General features: G+C 68.6%; 1 protein-coding gene across 1 annotated transcript in view; it reads left to right on the top strand.

Annotated features, from left to right (window-relative positions):
• Positions 1-89: 89 nt before the first annotated feature.
• The window catches only part of IL17RE (interleukin 17 receptor E), a 995-nt gene continuing 204 nt past the window's right edge, over positions 90-880 (top strand). Inside the window, exons 1-4 of the mRNA XM_035903813.1 lie at positions 90-317; positions 492-539; positions 633-678; positions 796-878. Coding sequence (XP_035759706.1) covers positions 90-317; positions 492-539; positions 633-678; positions 796-878 — 405 coding nt within the window. The remainder of the gene's footprint in view (positions 318-491; positions 540-632; positions 679-795; positions 879-880) is intronic.

The raw sequence follows: 880 nt of genomic DNA, 5'->3' as shown, positions 1-880 counted from the left end.
AAGCGCTGCCCCTTCCACGACCAGCCGGCCGCCTGTGAGTGCCTGCAGGGAGGGGAGCCAGGGCCCTGGGGTCCGCTGGCCATGTCCCCATGTCCATCCATGCCCTGCTGCTGACACCGTGCCCCGCAGATGGCCCTGAGCTGTGGTCCTCGGTGCACTTCCACGACTACAGCACCAGCATCAAGGACCAGATGGCGATGGTGCTGAGTGCCAGCTGCCCCCTGCGCCCCCGGGCCCCCCTCTGCTGGAGGGAGGCAGCATCTGAGACTGCACCCTGCCATGACATCCCCAACTCCACGGCCAACGAGGAGGAGCAGGTGAAGGGTCCTGGCTTTGGGGTGCCATGGGGCACCAGCCCAGAGGGGTGCATGGCTGTGCCCCTGACTGGGGCACCCGCTGGACCCCAGGGTCCCCGAGGGCAGCAGGTGGGCACTGGGGTGCCCGTGGGCTGTGCGGGTTGGGGACGGTGATGTGCTCTCTGCCTGTACCAGGTGTACTCGCTGGACAAGGTGGATGTGCACCCCCAGCTCTGCTTCCAGGTAAGCCCCCACGGGTGGGCGGGCACGCACTGCTGGGGAAGGGGCTGGGGGCAGCGGTGGGGGCTGGCAGCTCACCCAGCCTGCTCCTCCCAGTTCTCCTACAGGAACAGCAGCCACGTGGAGTGTCCCCACCGGCCAGGTGAGCCCCGTGGGCAGGGGGCACCCCTGGGCTGAGCACAGCTCTATCCTGACGTCCCACGTGCCCCTCATCCCCTTGGACATCCCGTGATCCCCCCTCTCTCTCCGGTGGCTGCAGAGACCGCCTGGAACGTCTCAGTGAGCGCCTGGGGGCTGCAGCTGCACCTGCGCCTCACCTCCAGCGTCCCTGCGGCCTTCAGTGC

This window comes from Egretta garzetta, unplaced genomic scaffold (assembly GCF_000687185.1).
Source record: "Egretta garzetta isolate BGI_Z169 unplaced genomic scaffold, ASM68718v1 scaffold91, whole genome shotgun sequence".
In the NCBI taxonomy this organism is placed as follows: Eukaryota; Metazoa; Chordata; class Aves; order Pelecaniformes; family Ardeidae; genus Egretta; species Egretta garzetta.
Note: the sequence above shows the minus strand (reverse complement) of the source record. Positions and strands in the feature narration are given on the sequence as shown.